General features: G+C 37.0%; 1 protein-coding gene across 1 annotated transcript in view; it reads left to right on the forward strand.

Moving 5' to 3' along the window:
• Positions 1-18,967, forward strand: part of LOC109578125 (phospholipid-transporting ATPase ABCA3-like) — a 204,253-nt gene that overhangs the window by 150,679 nt on the left and 34,607 nt on the right. The window contains exons 19-22 of the mRNA XM_070779778.1: positions 8,096-8,342; positions 8,492-8,696; positions 12,939-13,158; positions 14,964-15,128. Of these exons, the coding sequence (XP_070635879.1) occupies positions 8,096-8,342; positions 8,492-8,696; positions 12,939-13,158; positions 14,964-15,128 (837 nt within the window). The remainder of the gene's footprint in view (positions 1-8,095; positions 8,343-8,491; positions 8,697-12,938; positions 13,159-14,963; positions 15,129-18,967) is intronic.

Below are 18,967 nucleotides of genomic sequence, written 5' to 3' on the forward strand. Positions count from 1 at the left end.
TCTATTCCCAAGGCATTATTCCTATTGAATTTAAATTAGGGCTCAACTCTTTAGGAAAATCCCTAACCCCAGGGAATTATTTAAAGCAATAGAAATCCGCTGGTAATAGCACCACAGGTAGCTAAGGCTGTGCTTTCAGTTGGGTCAAATAAGAGCTTACCCAGAAAGCAATTTTAAAGGAATACCTGGAGAGCTAGATGACCACAGTGGACTTTAAAGTCCTGATATTCCTGCAGACCTAGAAAGCTCAGAATGGTAGTATGCATGGCCAGAAGTAACCTAGGAAATGAGAAGAATCCAGTCGTTTACTTCTAGTTGATGTTGAGGCCCTACACACGCAAGCAATGAAAGTTGAGGCTGACTTGTAAGCTGCCTGAAATTTGAAGGTGTGCCTTTGTTCAAAGATCTCCTTGGCCAAGGGTGGTAGACTTACTGGCTCTCGATATTTAAAAGAATCTTTTAGCTAGTTGCTAAATTATATTGATTTAAGACGACTCCTAGAATACAGGCTTAAAGGCCAGAATTTTTTTTAAGTTCATCAGAGAAATAAGTGGCTTCATACTGTAGAGAATACAGAATCTACAGAACTGTCCACAGAAGTCATTAAGCAAATGAGTAGCAGCAACAACAACAAAATTAACAGTAACAACACACAGGGAGGTTCAGATACCAGAGTTGATACACCATCCTATATGCCCAGTTTTCAACAACAACAGAATGAGAAGAGAAAGAGTAATGGGCTGAATTGTGTCCCTTCAAAATTCATATGCTAAGCCCTACCTCCAATATCTCAAAATGTGACTGCATTTGGATATTAGATCTTTAAAAAAGTAATTAATTTAAAAGTCTTCAAGAGTGGTTCCAATGTGCGGATGAGGTTAGGACCATAGAATCAGAGGAACTCCGGGCTCAGGGATGCCAGGCATAGATGTGGGAGGAAGTAAGGGGCTCCTCTAAAAACAGGGAGATTGAGAAAAAGGTGGGCTTCTGGTTCAAGATTGCAGAGTAGAAGGATGTGAACTCATCTTCTCCTTTAAGAGGACCAGAATCACAACTAGTTGTTGAACAATCATTGACAGGAGGGCATGGGAACCACCAGAAAAAGTCACCCATGTCCAAAGACAAGAAGCCACAAGATTGTAGGAGGAGCACAATCACAATAAAATCAAATCCCATACCTGCCAGATGGGTGACCCACAAACTGGAAAACAATAATCCCAAAGAAGTTTTCCCACTGTTGCAGAGGTTCTGAGCCCCACATCAGCCTTCACAACCTGGGAATCTGACAAAGGAACTGGGAATCAACAGGAAATTTGACCTTGAAAGCCAGAAGAATTTGGTTATAGGACTTCCACAGGACTGGAAGAAATAGAGACTTCACTCTTGGAAGGAAAAAACAATCTTGCTGTGACCAAGACCCAGGGGAAAGGAGCAGTGACCCCACAAGAGACTGACCCAGACCTACCTGCTAGTGTTGGAGGTTCTCCTGTGGAGGCATGGGTCAGCAAGTTCTCACCACAAGGACAGAGGCATTGGCAACAGCAGTCCTTTAAGGTCCTGCTTGGTATAAGAACTCCTGGAGATCACCATTAACCCTACCATAGAGCCCATAGACCCCAGGGCTGGGTCACCCCAGGTCAAACATCAAACAGAAAGGGAATACAACCACACCCATCAGCAGATAATTGTGTTAAAGCTTTATTGAGCAATGCTCACCAGAGCAACACCCAGTTTTTCCTACCACCAGTCCCTCCCATCAAGAAGCTTACACAAGCCTCTTAGCCTCATCCACCAAAGGGCAGACAGAAGAAGCCAGAAGAACCACAATTCCACAGTGTTAGAACAAAAACCACATTACAGAAGGTTAATCAGGATGAAAAAGCCGAGAGTTATGTCCCAAATGAAGGGATAAGATAAAACCCCAGAACAACAATTAAATGAAGTGGAGATAAGCAACCTTACAGGAAAATAATTCAGAATCGTGATAGTGAAGATGATCCAGGATCTCAGAAACAGAATGGAGAAGATGCAAGAAATGTTTACCAAAGACCTTCAAGAACTAAAGAACAAACAAATAGAGATTAACAATACACTAGAAGGAATCAATAGCAGAATAACTGAGGCAGAAGAATGAAGTGACCTGGAGGACAGAATGGTAGAAAACACTGCCACGGAACAGAATATTTGGGGTGGGGCGGGGGGGAATGAAAAGAAATGAAGACAGTATATGAGATGACTGGGACAACATTAAATGCACCAACAATCACATTATAGGGGTCCCAGAAGGAGAAGAGAGAGAGAAAGGACTTGAGAAAATATTTGAAGGCATAGTAGCTTAACACTTTCCTAACATGGGAAAGGAAATAGTTAACCAAGTCCAGGAAGTGCAGAGAGTCAAGGCAAGATAAAACCATGGAGGGAAACACTGACACATAGTAGTCAAACTGATAAAATATAAATACAAAGATAATATATTAAAAGCAATAAGGGAAAATGATAAATAGCATACAATGGAACTCCCATAGCTGATTTCTCAACAGAATCTCTACAAGCCAGAAGTGAATGACATGATATATAAAGTGATGAAAGGGAAGAAGCTACAACCAACAATTTTCTACCCAGCAAAACTTGTTGAGATTTGATGGAGAAATCAAAAGCTTTCCAGACAAGCAAAAGTTAAGAGAATTCAGCATCACCAAACCTGTTTTACAGCAAATGCTAAAGGAACTTCTCAAGGCAGAAAACACAAGAGAAGGAAAAAACTTACACAAAATAAACTCAAAACAATTAAGAAAAGTGTAATAGGATGATACTTATCGATAATTAGGGCTTCCAATGTCGTGCTAGTTGTAAAGAACCCGCCTGCCACTGCAGGAGGCATAAGAGACATGGATTTGATCCCTGGGTCAGGAAGATCCCCTGGAGTAGGAAATGGCAACCCACTCCAGTGTTCTTGTCTGGAGAATCCCATGGACAGAGGAGCCTGGTGGGCTGCAGTCCATGGGGTTGCTAAGAGTTGGACACAATGAAGCAGCTTAGCACATACCACATCACTCTACTTAACCCCCCAAATTGTATATAATTATTCTATATCTTTAGGTTAATCATGTTCCCATTATGGCTTTCAATATAATTATCTTGTATTTTTTAGTCTGGCTATTGACTGTGAAAGCTGATAAACATCTTTTATTATTGTGATTATGTCACTATTAATATTATTCACTTAATACAATTGTATCATGATTGTTCAATAGAAAATAATAGAATTGTATATCACCAAAAAAAACTTTAATAGAAAAATCTGTAATCACTTTTTAAAATCCAGATGCACAGCAGAATTACCTTGGAATTTTTTGAAAAATACAAATGTCCAGATATTGCTTTTGTCTCCAAAGATCCTGATGTGTTTCTAATGAGCAGCCATGTATAACAAAAACTGGACTATATGATTATCTTTTACTTTCATCTAGCTTGTTCCACTTTTTCTATTTCATATTCAGTGCTCCCATTTCATTTCATTTATGTTTTCCAATTTCTTGATCTCTTGTCTCTTTTTTTGATGTCCTTTCTTATGCCTTTATCAAGCATAGTAGAAAAGCTTTTGCATACTTGTATATATATACACACACACACACACACACCCATGGGAGTTTCCAGGCAAGAGTACCGGAGTGGGGTGCCATTGCCTTCTCTGATATACATATATATGTAGTATGTATAATATAATATATGTATTTTATAAAACATGAATTTCTTCCTAGCTAAAAAATTTAACATTTTGATTTCACTTGTTTGCCTTACTAAGAAAAGAAAGGTAGATTTCTAATTTAAAAAAAATAGATACACAACCAGCAATGAATGTTTACTGTACAGCACAAGCAACTGTAGTCAATATCTTGTAATAACCTATAATGGAAAATAATATGGAAAATAATATATGTGTATATATTAAAGGAAAAAAAAGAAGTAATTAATTTAAACTGAAATTATTAGAGCAGACCTTTATCCAGTGATTGGTCTCCTTTTAAGAGGCTGAAATTAAACTCAATCTTAGCCAAAGGCTGAGAACCAATAAGGACACAGATATATATACATAGAGGAAAGACCATGTGAAAGCACAAGGACAAGAGAGCCATTTATGACCCCAGGGGAGAGATCGCAGAAGAAACTCACCCTGCCAGCACCTTGTTCTTGGACTTCTAGCCTCTAGAACTGTAAAAAAACACATTTCTAAGTCAGCCAGGCTATGGTACTTTATTTTGACAGTCCCAGAAAACTAAAATAGAAACAGAAGAGTGTACCCATATGCCGGGGAAAGAGAGCCAGTGGATAATGTACTTGAGGAAAGGCAAATGTTGAACTTAGTATTCAGAGACTATTTGTTGTGCAGTCAGTCATGTCTAACTCTTTGAGACCCCATGGACTGCAGCATACCAGGCTTCCCTGACATTCACTATCTCTGAGAGTTTGCTCAAACTCATGTCCATTGAGTTGATGATGCCATCCAACCATCTCATCCTCTGTCATCCCCTTCTTCTCCTGCCCTCAATCCTTCCCAGTATCAGGGTCTGTTCCAAAGAGTCGGCTGTCGCATCAGGTGGCTGAAATATTGGAGCTTGAGCTTCAGCATTAGTCCTCCCAATGAATATTCAGAGTTGATTTCCTTTAGGACTGACTGGTTTGATCTTGCTGTCCAAGAGATTCCCAAGAGTCTTCTCCAGGACCACATTTTGAAAGCATCAAGACTATAAATCAGCTATTACAAATATTTTCAACAAACTAAAGGAAATATGTTTAAAAAATAAAGGAATGTATGGCAACGTCATCTCTCCATAAAGAGAATTTTAATGAAGAAATATAAATAAAAATTTCAAATGGAAATTCTGTAGTTGGAAAACATAACTGAAATGAAAATTTCACCAGAGGGACCCAATGATAGATTTGAATTGGCAGAAAAACGAATTGCTAAATTGAAGATAGTTAATAAAGGTTATCCAATCTGTGAAACAGAAAGATGGAAAGGAACAGCTTCTGAGACACAGAACAACATCAAGCATGCCAACACAGGCATAATGGGAGAACCAGGCGGCAAAGAGACGGATAAAAGGGCAGAAAAGTATTTGAGGAAATAATGACTGAAGACTTCCCAAATATAATGGAAAACATTAATCTTCACCTCCAAGACGTTTAATGAATTCTAAGTATGGTAAACTGAAAAATAATCACACCTAACACAACATAATTTAACTGGTAAAAGTCAAAAGGAAATCTTGAAAGCCAAGGAGGAAAATAATATTAATTTAAAAAAAGGTCATTAAAAAGAAAATTTTTAAATTTTGATATATTCACATGATAACATATCATATAGTAATAAAAAAACATAAAATTTACCCAAAACAGCATGAATGAATATTAGAAGTAGAGTGTTGAATTGGAAAAAAATAATAAACAGACTACTTAAAATTTTATATTCTTTTCAGAAGGCTCAAAATCAAATACCACTAAACAACATATTGCAGTGGAAGTAGGAGGTGCTCTGTACAGTCAGCAATAAGACCTATAGCTGACTGTGGCTCAGACCATGAGCTTCTTACTACAAAATCCAGACTTAAATTGAAGAAGGCAGGAAAAACCACTAAGTCATTCAGGTATGACCTAAATCAAATTCATTGTGATTACACAGTGGAGGTGAATTCGATTTAAGGGATTAGATCTGGTAGACAGAGTGCCTGAAGAACTATGGATGGAGGTTCATAACATTGTACATGAGGCAGTGATCAAAACCATCCCAAAGGAAAAGAAATGCAAGAAGTCAAAATGGTTGATTGAGGAGGCTTTACAAATAGCCAAGGAAAGGAAAGAAGAGAAGTGAAAGGCAAGGGAGAATGGGAAAAATAACCCAACTGAATGAAGAGTTCCAGAGAATAGCAAGGAGAGATAAAAAGTTTTTCTTAAATGAACAATACAAAGAAATAAAGGAAAACAACAGAATGGGAAAGACTATAGATCTCTTCAAGAAAATTGGAGACATCAAGGGAATATTTCTTGCAAAGATGGGCATGATAAAGGACAGAAATGGTAAGAATCCAACAGAAGCAGAAGAGATTAAAAAGAGGTGGCAAGAATACACAAAAGAACTATACAAAAAAGATCTTAATGACCCAGATAACCATGATGGTGTGGTCACTCCCCTAGAGCCAGGTATCTTGGAGTGTGAAGTCAAGTGGGCCTTAGGAAGAATTACTACAAAGTTAGTGGAGGTGATAGAATTCCAGCTGAGCTATTTCAAATCCTAAAAGATGATGCTGTTGAAATGCTACACTCAATATGTCAGCAAATTTAGAAAACTCAGCAGTGGCCATAGGACTGGAAACCATCAGCTTTCATTCCAATCCCAAAGAAGAACAATGTCAAAGAATGCTTAAACTACCACAAAATTGCACTCATCTCACATGAGACCAAGGTAATGCTCAAAATCCTTTAAGCTAGGCTTCAGCAGTACACGAACCAAGAACTTCCAGGTGAACAAGCTGGGTTTAGAAATGGCAGAGGAACCAGGGATCAAATTGCCAACATTTGTTCGATCAGACAGAAAGCAAGGGAATTCTAGAAAAACATCAACTTCTGGTTCATTGACTATGCTAAAGCCTTTGACTGTGGATCACAACAAACTTTGGAAAATTCTTAAAGAGATTGGAGAGCCAGACCACCTTACCTGTCTCCTAAGAAACCTGTATGCAGGTCAAGAAGGAACAGTTAGAACCAGACATAGAACAACTGACTGGTTCACACTGGGAAAGGAGTATGTTAGGGCTGTATACTGTCACCCTGCTTATTTACTTCTATACAGAAAACACCATGTGAAATACCAAGCTGGCTGAATCACAAGCTGGAATCAGGATTGCTAGGAGAAATATCAACAACCTCAGATATGTAGATGATACCACTCTATGGTAGAAATTGAGAGGTGCTAAAGAACCTCTTGAAGAGGGTAAAAGAGAACAGTGAAAAAAACTGGTTTGAATCCAACATTCAAAAAAAATATGATCATGGCATCTCTCTCATCACTTCACGGCAAATAGGAAAAGTAAAATAGTAAAACAGAAAACAGAAAAAGTGGAAGCAGTGACATATTTTATTTTCTTGGGCTCCAAAGTCACTGTGGATGGTGACTGCAGCCTTGAAATTAAAAGACGTTTGCTCCTTGGAAGGAAAGCTATGATAAACCTAGACAGCATATTAAAAAGCAGTGACATCACTTTGTTGACAATGGTCCATACGTTATTGATACCAACAACTGGTACACTATAAAATATATATTTAACACAAAATGCATACTTGCATAATAGAAGAACAAAAAGGAGATAAAACATATAGAAAACACAAAGCAAAATGTCAGTTATAAATACTAGAATATCAGTAATTATATTAAATATAAATGCATTAAACAATCCAATCAGAAGGTTTTTCAGACTGGAATTTTTTAAATCTAACTTAGATGAAAGATTAAAGGGGTGGGGTGAGGACACAGATTACCAAAACTCACAACAGCATCAAAAAGAATAATGTACATACAAATAAATGTAAGAAGAGCTGCAAGACTTGTACACTGAAAGTTATAAATACTGAGGAAAATTAAAGTTCTAGATTGATGAAGAGATATTCCATATCATGGATTGGAATACTGAGTATCATTAAGATAGAAAATTTCCCCAAATGGATCTATACAGTCAACACAGTTCCTATCAAAATTTCAGCAGACATTTTTGCTGAAATGGACAAGTCAATCCTCAAATGTATGAGGAAATGTAAATGACCTAGAAGAACCGAAAAAATTTTGGAAAAAAAAAAAAACCAACTATGTTTGTTTTAGACAAAACAGAGCAAGAAATTCTTAGTAGTTTACTGTTTTTTCAAGTTGTAAACTTATAGTAGGGATTACTGATGGTGCAGAATTCCTGAGGAGATTTGAAGTAGTCATTGTGGGAATTGGAAAGGGAAGAGACAATGGGGAAAAGTTTTGGTCTTTCCACTTTGACATAAGTAGTAGGAGACTTATTACATACTGACTAATCAATTTCTTTCTTTATTCTAGGTAATGTGATGAAACACATAAAGGAAAGTAAAGAGTATCGTGACTTCTCCCTGACTGCATTTTCCATTGAGGTTGAGAAAAACAATACAGTATTTACTATTTTTTTCAATAATGAGGCGTACCATTCTGCTGCAACATCCCTAGCGGTGTTTGACAATGTTCTTTTCATGTCACTTTCTGGCACCAATGCTTCCATTAAAGTCTCCAACAAGCCTCAACCTCTCCCTCATTATGGTTCTAACATAGTGTATGTATGATTGACTTTCCTTTTACTGCAATTGAGCCTTGATATATACCCTTGTTAAGTGGCAATGTACATTTGAAAATAACTACTGAAATTAGCATTTTATACTTTCATTTCATTATTTATTCCATTTTTTATTTCATTTTCCGTAGGCCTACAAATGGATCACAAGTAGTATTATGTTTGGCTTTTGGCCTGGCTGTTGTGATTGGTAGTTTTTGCCTTCAGACAGTGACTGAGAGAGCCACTAACGCAAAGCACATCCAGTTTGTGAGTGGAGTCTATTTACTGACTTATTGGCTCTCTGCTTTGCTCTGGGATCTCATCTACTTCTCCATTGCCTGCTGCTTCCTACTGGTGAGTGTGAGCTGAATTTGTACAAAGGCTCATTTTTTTTATGTCTCCCACAGGAAATTTCTATTCAATTAATTGTATCCTGAAATAAAACTTAAAGAAATTTGAAAGTACTTTGGCTTATTATGCCAGAGAATATATTGTGAAAACCTCATTATGGAAATGTACTACCTCATGTTCTTTCAATTGGAAAAAAATACTTGTCTTTGAAAAGTCTCTCTTGAATTGGCTTCCCATGTAATTGCTCAGCATAATGCCCAAGGCCCAAAACTAAAGGGAAAAGGGCTATTACTTGTAATTTGTCCCTCACTAATCATACAGATAAGTTACTGCCACTAATTCCCAATGCTGAGCTCTCTGGTAAAACTGGACTGTAGCACACAATTTAGAATCATGACTTAAGCAAGGCTTTCTGTTACTATTCACAGTCTCCCATTCATGCCGCAAATCCAAAATGGCTAGATCTGCAAAGCAGAACTAACTGTGACTGAGACACCCAATTTTTGATATTGAGACTAAAGAGCAAGCATGTAAGGATGTTACAGTGTCCTTTAATGATTTTCTCATTAGTGAACTTGGCAATGTCTTTTACTTTGTATGCATATCTGAAGGTGGGAGTGGGGTGCCATCGCTTTATAAGCTACCAAGTCCTAATTCAAACTATACATGCCATGGAAAGGTTAAATTAGTTTTTTGAGGAAAAAGGAGAAACTTTTGATCAGTTTGGAGCCCTAGGCTTAGGTATGAAGGAGAGCTGCATCCCACCAGGTATAACAGCTCCTCAGCAGGGACCAGAGGCTGGAACAGTTGAGGCATAGATGGTAACGGTGAGCAAATAGCATGTACAGCGATGCCCCGAAGTTGAAAGAGCAGAGCAGCACTTTCTTGTCACAGCGTAAGACTCTGGCCGGTGTTGTCAGTGCCAGTTTCTTCTCACAGCTAACTAGCCAACTAGCATAACTAGGGAAGACCACCATCCTTTTTGAGGGCCACAATTCTCATCTTTTGCCACAAGAACAGGGGAGTTGATCTAAGCACAATCTCTTTACTATCTCCCCTCTATGTAATGCAGTATTGAAATCAATAAGAAAAAACCCCTGTATCTTTTCATCTCCAGCCAAGGATCCATTCTTTCTCTGATTCTTTAAACTTGACTGGCACACTCAGCTGTCATTTCCTGGTTAATAGATCTATAAATAAGACCACCCATTATTTATACTTATAGCAATATTGCCATTTATGGCTCATGAGAAGTTATTTGCCATATGTTTGTGTGTGTGTGTGTCTTATGTCATTCTAGAAACATTCAAGTCTGAAGTGATTTTAATTCACCATATTTACAGTCAAGGAAATTAAGATTCAGAGATCTAATTTACTTACCCAATTTCACCCAGCTAGTACAATTTCAGAACCCTGGATAGCCTTAGCTCAATGTACTGTAATTTATATATTCAAAGTCATCCTGAATAATGTACTTTAAACTTATTTCTACTCTCATATTTGCAGTTCTCTCTGTCTTAGCATCATACTTCACTTTATATCTTCTGTATCCTTTTGCCTGGTAGTGCTTGTTCTCTGTATGTGTGTGTGTGTGTGTGTGTGTGTCTTTCTCTCTCCTCTTCTCTTTCTGTCTTGCTCTCCCCCTCCCAAAATTCCCTTTCATTGTTCTCAGATGAAGTTCTCCATGGGTTCTCAGCTTTGCTTATTTATCTAACTTGGCTATCCCTTTGTTGTTTTAAATGAGACACTCCCTCACTTTGCTCTGGTTCTGTAAAATGCCACCAGCTGGATTTGTCCTTGGACCCAACAAGAGGAGGCAAGGTCCTATAATTAAACAATATTAAGTATCTTAAGGCTTCCCTTGTGGCTCAGCTGGTAAAGAATCCACCCACCTGCAATGCAGGAGTTCTGGGTTCAATCCCTAGGTTGGGAAGACCCCCTGGAAAAGGGAAAGGCTACCCTCTCCAGTATTCTGGCCTCGAGAATTCCATGGGCTGTATAATCCATCAGGTAGCAAACAGTCAGACACAGGACTGAGCGACTTTCACTTTCACTCTCACTTTATATTCTTTATGATATTCCATTAATGTGTCTATAATATGCCACTACAAATCTGTTTTAATTATGGTAGTTTTATAATATATTTAATTATTTTTATGGATTGACCTTCCTCACTTCCCTTATTAATCTTCTTCTGCAGAATTTCCTGGCTATCTTGATATGTTTTGTTTGTTTACATGTAATCTGTAAAATCACCTTATCTAATTTTTTAAAATCCTGTTGCTATTTTTACATAATTTGGGGAGAATTTACTTTCTTACTATGTTGGGTCAGATTCTATCTAAAAGTAGGGTGTGTCTTCATATTTCCAAGTAGAAATTTAAATTTTCTTTGGAATAGTTCTAATTTAAGATGTCCCCCCACTCCAGTACTCTTGCCTTGAAAATCCCATGGACGGAGGAGCCTGGTAGGCTGCAGTCCATGGGGTCGCTAAGAGTCAGGCACAACTGAGCGACTTCACTTTCACTTTTCACTTTTATGCACTGGAGAAGGAAATGGCAACCCACTCCAGTGTTCTTGCCTGGAGAATCCCAGGGACGGGGAGCCTGGTGGGCTGTGGTCTATGAGGTCGCATAGAGTCAGACACGACTGAAGCAACTTAGCAGCAGCAGCAGCAAGCATTATAAACCTTGGAATGAAGCTGCTTGTAGGTTACCTGTGGTTTCCTGCTGACTATACTCTTTTTACTTCTCTTACTTGGATTAGGGGAAAACCAACTATAGTTAAAGCTGGTTTTCACCCAAGATTGCTGATCCTTTTCATATATTTTCTTTAAACATTATTAAGTATAAACTACTTCCAAAAGTATCACAGTGTTGTAACGTGGCTATTCCTAGTCAATTCTTTCTGTTTACTAGTGGCCCTGCTAAATAATTTTGTAATTGCTTAAAAGGGCCAAACTTGCTATCTTTAGAGAAATTATAGTTATCAACGATTACCATATAGGTTATTAGAAAATTATCTTCTTTAATAATTCTAGAGGTTCCCATCTTCCTAATCTGCCCACTTTAAATTTATGCTTCCCTGTCTGATTCTCAAATGGAACGAGAACTGATTGAAAGAGGATGTCCTTGAGTTCCCGAGATAGATGTAAAGGACACAGTCTAAATGTGACGTGTGATGCAAAAAGATTGATAATACTACAGCAGCCATAGAGAAAATCTTTTTTAAATATATTTATATATTATGATTGTAATGTAATATGCTATACATGTTTTTATATATGTATACAACAGCTTTTCTACTACACTTGATAAAGGCTGAGAAAGAACATCAAAAAAAAAAAGAGATAGATGGAGAAACTGGAGTACATAAACTAAATGAAATGGGAGCACTGAATATGAAATAGAGAAAGTAAAACAAACTAGATAAAAGTAAAAGATCATCATATAGTCCAGTTGGTTTTAAATATGACTGCTCATTAGAAACATATCTGGAGCTCTGGAGAAAAAAAAGCAATACCTGAGCTTTTGTATTTTTCAAAAAATTTAAAGATAATTCTGATTTGCATCTGGATTTTAAAAAGTAATTACAGGTTTTTCTAGTAGATCTTAGTTTTGGTGATACAGAGTTCTATTATTTTTCTGTTGACCATTCATACAATGGTATTAAGTGAGTAATAGTTACATAATCACAATAGTAAAAGAGGTTTATCAGTTTCTACAATCAATAGCCAGACAAAAAATAAAAGATAATTACAATTGCAAGCCATAATGGGAACATGATTAACTTAACAATATAAAATAGTTACATACAATTTGGGAGGGGGGAGGCGTCAAGCAGAGCAATGTGGTAGGATGAGAGTGCATATGTGCACATGTTTTCATCCCGAGAAAATCTTTAGAGAAATCATCCATGCACTAGATCACTTTTTTTCCGGGAAAATTCAGAGTTGGGCTTACTGTAGACACAGTTAATTTAATTTTAATCATGAGAGTGCTACAAAGTGGTGCTCTTCCAAAAGGAAAAAAAAAAAAAAAAGGAAATACAGTCATTCTGTTCATGAAAGTCCTCTATTGAAAAAGAGATAGCTCACCTCAGGCTTATTTTTAATGGGTAAAATTATTTAAGTAATGAATCTATGCACTAATGAAGGCAGTGCTTGCTGTTTTCTAAGTTTTCTGGCTTGGCAGCTTGTTATACAGTGTCCTTCACCTTGCTCTTTACCTCTGCACTCTGTCTCAGGGAGTGTTCATATACTGCGGACTGGATGCCTTTGTTGCAGATTTCCATTTTCTGGACACAGTGATGATCTTTATGCTGTACGGTTGGTCTGTTGTTCCTCTCATGTATCTTGGAAGCCTCCTGTTTTCTAGTAGTACTACTGCCTACATCAAGCTCACCCTCTTTAACTACTTTTCAACTGTTTTCAGTATCGTCACTCACATCATAATGAAATTCTATGGTAAGGACTTCACACAATTTTTCCTTTCTCCAGGAAATGCATTAAATAAATGATGATGAAAGAGCTGGAGGATAAAAATATTAATTGCTAAACACTTACTTTCCAGGAATCTGAAAACTTGTGCTCTTTGGAGTCAGCAAATAGTTATTGAACATATATGTGAGAAACAGAGGTTGAGAGAGAGGGGAAGGGAAAGAGAAAGCGGGCAAAAGTACGAGACAGACACTAAGCCCTCTGAAGGCGATGGATTCAGTATCATTCTAGCCTCATGACAAAAATAAAAGAAGATTAAAAGAATACAGCACACCTGTGCCAAATTTTATGTCCTTTGAAAGATCACCGTGCACGCACCATGCTCTTGAGACTTGATCCTTCAGTTTTAACATCTTAAGAGCACTTTGGAGCAAGGTGGTGAGACTGGAGAGTGGAAGGAGCTATGGTATAACTCCTCCTAATTTAATGAAGCACATAATCTTGAACCTCCTAATGAGTGTTTTTCAGAAGGAAACAATTAAATAGGCAACAAATGTAGTCATCATTAAACCAGTTTCTCTGATTTCAAAAGAGTATCAGGAGTAGGTTCTCCCTTTTTGGATTATGAAATTTAAAGACATGCTGTTGCTCATGGTGACTATCACCAATAAGATTTGTTTTGTTTGCTTCTAGAATATCCCTTTGTTGAATTTCTCTATAAACATGAATTTTGAACTATATTAATCAACTCAGCCCTCCCTGCTAATATGGGTTTTACAAATTCCAGTTTCTAATAATGAAGACTCTTCTCCTGGAGTATGATTTTATGGACTGTCCCTGTTACTTATTGTGGTAATGGTTCCTACCTTGCTTCTAATAGTTAAGTTCTGCCACCTGACTTCTACTTTGTAGAATTTCATTATTCCCAAAGGTGTCAGGGAACCACATTCTATTGCAACATACTGTATCATTATATTCACCCTACAGAGGACTGTAAGCACAGAGCTCTTCAAGAATGTATTTCTCATATTTACTTTTTATTGAAATATAACTTGCATTCAGAAAAGTGCAGAGACCATAAATGTACAACTTGATAATTTTCACAAAGTGAACATACTAGTGAAACTTTCCTCTGTCCAGTCAGGGCCTGCTATGGGCCTTGCTTAGGCCAACTAAGAGCCAGAGAGCAAAAAAGTCCTTTGATTTATTCCACACAGATAATCCTCCCAGGGCAGAAAGTACAGTGGAGAAGGGTAGAGTATTGGTTCAAAGTGAAAAATAAAAGAAATGTGACAAAGAGGCTATTGAACTTGGCAATGAGAAATTCAGTGGAGACTGCCACGTCCAGAAGGATGGAGGATTCTGGAAGGCAAATTGCCCTCCTAGTTAAAATAACAATGTATATTGGACAAAAAATTATTCAAACTTTTTAACGCATCATTGATCTCTCAAGAAATTTCAGGACACAGAGGCCAACAACAAAGTAATATTCACAATTCCATGATTTTCCATTTTTCAGGCCGCACAGGGAACAAAGAGCATGTCTAAGGCCAAGCCAAGGCAGGGATTTTAATAGCAGACCCACCCATTAAGACGGTGGAAGACAGACCCTAGGGAAATACTGTTAGCAAAAGTCTACTTTTAAAATCTGTAACTGACAAATCCATACTACAAACTATGAAGATGAAGAAGCTTCATGACTTAGAAACTAGTGTTTTCTCAAAGATGATCTGCTAGACTGGTAATCCTCTGATCATCTTGGGAAAGTTTGTTGTTATGGGAGGGTCACTGCTTTCTAACTGAAAGCTAATCTATCATCTTTTTAATCATAGATAATGACATTCCTGATTTCACAAAAACCTTAATGAATAATATATTGATGGTGCTTCCTAGTTACAACTTTGCAATGAGTATCAGCAAATTCTTTGATGACTATGAGGTAAAAAAACTTTGTGCCAAGCAATTTCAAAACATCTATGTGGACTGCAGTGATTCATGTGAGTATATGCAGTTCCCCCAAGTCCTTAAAAATCTTTCTAGATTTCCACATTCAAGCCTGGATTGTGGAAGATTAAAGAGAAACCTGTCCTTCTTTCAACAGAGACAGTAAGACTTGCTGATTTGAGTGCTTTTCTGTACCAAAGTTATTTTCACTGTGTGTGTGGTGGGGGGTGGGGGGGGGTGAGAAATGAAGCCTCAAAATAAAATCCACAATAAATTTCATGAAGCCATTGCCAGATGTAACTTAGAATGAGTTACTACTCACCCATGATGTGAAAGTAGCTTTACATATATTATCTTGAATCTTCTCAGTACCCTACAAGTTAACTACTCTTATCCCAATTTTATAATGAGGAAACTGAGTGCTTTACTTAAACTGAAAATTAAATAGTTCCTTGGGACTCTAGGTTTTAAGTATCAAGATAAAGGTAAATGCACAGCCAGATCAAAATCAGGAAAAAATAATTATATTATATTTTTATAATAAAAATTATAAAATTTTTATTTTAAAAAATGAAAAAATTATATTAAATTTTCCATATTTGGGGCTGATTTCATATTTCAGATTTATTCTAAGAACTGACAAATAATGAGTCCATTTACCATTTACTCTAAAAATTGAGAAGTAATTAGCATATTTCCTGTTTGTAAGTTTGTTTACTGTGTGTGTGTGTGCAGTTTGTTCTGGAACCAAATAACTTATATGCAGCCACAAAAAGGGAAATGTAATGGTATTTGAATAAATCAGTGCAAGGTTAAATATAATTATTAAAATCACTGTGGACAGTGACTGCAGTCATGAAATTAAAAGATGCATGCTCCTTGGAAGGAAAGCTATGGCAAACCTAGACAGTGTATTAAAAAGTAGAGACATCACTTTGCCAACAAAGGTCTGTAGGGCCAAAACTATGGTTTTTCCAGTAATCATATATAGATGTGAGAGTTGGACCATAAAGAAGGCTGAGGGCCAAAGAACTGATGTTTTCGAATTGTGGCACTAGAGAATACTCTTGACAGTCTCTTGGACTGCAAGGAGATCAAACCAGTCACTCCTAAAGGAAATCAACCCTGAATATTCATCAGAAGGACTGATGCTGAAGCTCAACACTGCAACGCTTTGTCATCTAATGCGAGGGGCCAACTCATTAGAAAAGACCCTGATGCCGGGAAAGATTGAGGGCAGGAGGAGAAAGGGACAATAGAGGATAAGATGGTTGGATGACATCATTGACTCAATGAACATGAGTTTGAGCAAACTCCAGGAGATAGTGAAAGACAGAAGCCTGGCATGCTCTAGTCCAGGGAGTCTCAAAGAGTCAGACTTGACTTAGCTACTGAACAACAACAACAAAGACAAATTGATTATATTTTCTTACAATTTCTGAATAACAAAAATTATGTCACATTTTAGTTTGTATCATATTTGCACTGTAAATTTGTCTCTCTGCTTTTTAAAAACACCTCTATTGAGCTATTATTTACTTACCAGTCATCAGATTTTGTTAATTTCATATTCATTCCTTTTAAAAAGTTCATAAAGTTGTGCAATCATTACCACAGTCTAATATTAGTATATTTCCATCATCTGAAAAAGATCCCTCATGCCTATTTATAGTCAAGCCTCATTTCCATGTCCAACCCAACATCCACTAATAAACCTACTGCTGGAAAATATCTGGTATTTCTGAATATTTCATATATTTATATCATTATATATTAATTTATATCATTAGAATTATTTTGTGCCTTTGTTCTTTCATTTATGATACTGTTTTTGAGGTTTATCCAGGTTATAGCATATCTCAGTATTCTTTATTGTTGCTGAATAGTATTCCATTGCATTGATATACCACATTTATTTATCTGTTCATTAGTTGATGGATATTTGTTTCAACATAAGTTGTTAATGGTGTCTTTTGAAGCTTGAAAGTTTTAAATGTTGATGGAATCCAGTTTATCAACATTTTCTTCTATCAATGGTGTTTTTTTATATCATATTTTAAAAGTCTGCCTAAACCAGGGTCAAGAAGATTTTCTCCATGCCTTCTACATGACTATGTCTATATTCAGGTTACAACGTGATTTTTCCCAGGACAGTTTGTCAAAAAGGATATCATTTCCCCATCAAATTAACACTTTTACTAAAAATGAATTCACCTGAGTTATTTCTGGAGTATAAATTCTGTTCCCTTGATTGGTATTTCTATCCTATACCAGTATCACACTATTCTGGTTACTTTTGCATTTTAGTAAGTTTTAAATTGATAAATATAGTCCTCCATCCTTGGTCTTTTTTAAATTTAACCATTTATTTTGTCTGCATTGAGTCTTAGTTGTGGCATGTGGGATCTTCTGTTGCAGCGTGCAGGGTCTTTGTTGTGGAGCACAGGCTTCTCTCTAGTTGAGGCACATAGGTTTAGTTGCTCCATGGCAGGTGGGATCTTAGTTCCCCAACCATGATCAAACCCATGTCCCTTGCTTTGGAAGGTGGACTCAACCACTAGACCACCAGGGAAGTCCCCATCCTTGACCTTTTTAACACTGTTTTGGCTCTTGTGGATCCTATGGGTTTCTCTACAAATTTCTGGTATTGGCATGTCATTTACTGGGGGAAAAAAGACTCCTGGAATTTGAGTAGATATTGCATTGATACTACTAATCAATCTGGGAAAATGAGTCAACTTAAAAATATTGAGCCGTACAATCCATGAAAAGGAATGACTGTCTGTTTATTTAGATCTTTCATTTCCCTCAGCAATGTTGTATAGCTTTCAGTTTACAGATATTGCATTTTTCTGCTAAATTTATTTCTAAGATGTTTTTGCTACTATTGAAAATGAGATATGTTAATTTTCTTCTGTTCATTGCTAAGGTATAGAAATCCAGTGACTCTTTGTATATTATATACCATGAACTTATATGATTTTTTGATCTTCTATCCTATGAACTTAACTCATTTATTCATTCCAATAGTTTTTATGTGGATTTCTTAAGATTTTCTATTTGCAATATTATGTTGTTTGTGAATTCTCTTCTTTTCAAAATCAAGATTTCTTTTTTTCTTAAACATATTTTTTAATTTTATTTTATTTTTTAACTTTAAAATATTGTATTGATTTTGCCATATATCAGTATGAATCCACCACAGGTATACACGTGTTCCCCATCCTGAACCCTCATCCCTCCTCCCTCCCCGTACCCTCCCTCTGGGTCATCCCAGTGCACCAGCCCCAAGCATCCAGTATCGTGCATCAAACCTGGACTGGTGACTCGTTTCATATATGATATCATACACGTTTCAGATGGCTAACAAACACATGAAAAGATGCTCAACATCACTCATTATCAGAGAAATGCAGATCAAAACCACTATGAGGTACCATTTTACGTCAGTCAGAATGGCTGCAATCCAAAAGTCTACAAGCAATAAATGCTGGAGAGGGTGTGGAGAAAAGGGAACCCTCTTACACTGTTGGTGGGAATGCAAACTAGTACAGCCACTATGGAGAACAGTGTGGAGATTCCTTAAAAAACTGGGAATAGAACTGCCTTATGACCCAGCAATCCCACTGCTGGGCATACACACTGAGGAAACCAGAATTGAAAGAGACACGTGTACCCCAATATTCATCGCAGCACTGTTTATAATAGCCAGGACATGGAAGCAACCTGGATGTCCGTCAGCAGATGAATGGATAAGAAAGCTGTGGTACATATACACAATGGAGTATTACTCAGCCATTAAAAAGAATACATTTGAATCAGTTCTAATGAGGTGGATGAAACTGGAGCCTATTATACAGAGTGAAGTAAGCCAGAAAGAAAAACACCAATA

This window comes from Bos indicus, chromosome 25 (assembly GCF_029378745.1).
Source record: "Bos indicus isolate NIAB-ARS_2022 breed Sahiwal x Tharparkar chromosome 25, NIAB-ARS_B.indTharparkar_mat_pri_1.0, whole genome shotgun sequence".
Classification (NCBI taxonomy): Eukaryota; Metazoa; Chordata; class Mammalia; order Artiodactyla; family Bovidae; genus Bos; species Bos indicus.